Genomic DNA, 623 nt, shown 5'->3' on the forward strand with positions numbered 1-623 from the left:
CCAGAGCTGGGACCTCGACTTGGGGATGGGGCTGCCTGGCACAGACAGGGCCCAGCTGGATAGACAGGCAAGGTGGGCCCGGGGCTCCGTCTTGGAGCCACTCTGCTTCGTCCCGCTGCAGGGGCTCGTAGAACCACAGGGCCCCCCACCCCGGGCAGAGCAGGCCAGAGAGGAAGCCAGGCCTTCAGTGGGCGCCTCCTGAGCTCAGTGCGGGGCTGGGCCCTTCAGCGAGCGCCTCCTGAGTGCAGGCGCAAGGCTGGGATCTCTGCACGTGTCCTTTCCTGCGTCCCTGCTCCAGCCTGCCTGCTGGGAGGAGGTGGTCCAGGACACAGGTGCTGGGGGCGGGGGTGAGGGCAGCTGTGTCCATGCCCAGGTGGGCCTCAAGACTCCAGCTGCCCTCCTGGCGCCCTGGGTAGGCTCCCCCCCAATCCCTGCTGCCTGTGACTGCGTGTGGATGCCCCCAGCTCCCCTTTTCACCTTCTCTCTCGCCTCTTTGCAGCTTCCTGCGCTTCCTACAACTTTTCTTTTCTCAGTCCTCAGGGCCTCGGCCTTGCTTCTCAGGGCTCCTCCACACCCTTCTGGTCAGGTACCGCTGCTGCTCGGGGGCGTGGGGGGCCCGGCCT

The 623-nt window shown here is 67.1% G+C and overlaps 1 protein-coding gene across 1 annotated transcript in view; it reads left to right on the forward strand.

The window, feature by feature from the left end:
• VAV2 (vav 2 guanine nucleotide exchange factor) overlaps nt 1-623 on the forward strand; it is a gene marked incomplete at its 5' end in the record, with an annotated part of 44690 nt that overhangs the window by 38113 nt on the left and 5954 nt on the right. Inside the window, one exon of the mRNA XM_010832765.1 lies at nt 500-586. Within this exon, the coding sequence (XP_010831067.1) occupies nt 500-586 (87 nt within the window). The remainder of the gene's footprint in view (nt 1-499; nt 587-623) is intronic.

Source organism: Bison bison, unplaced genomic scaffold (assembly GCF_000754665.1).
Source record: "Bison bison bison isolate TAMUID 2011002044 unplaced genomic scaffold, Bison_UMD1.0 scf7180017862242, whole genome shotgun sequence".
Lineage (NCBI taxonomy): Eukaryota > Metazoa > Chordata > Mammalia > Artiodactyla > Bovidae > Bison > Bison bison.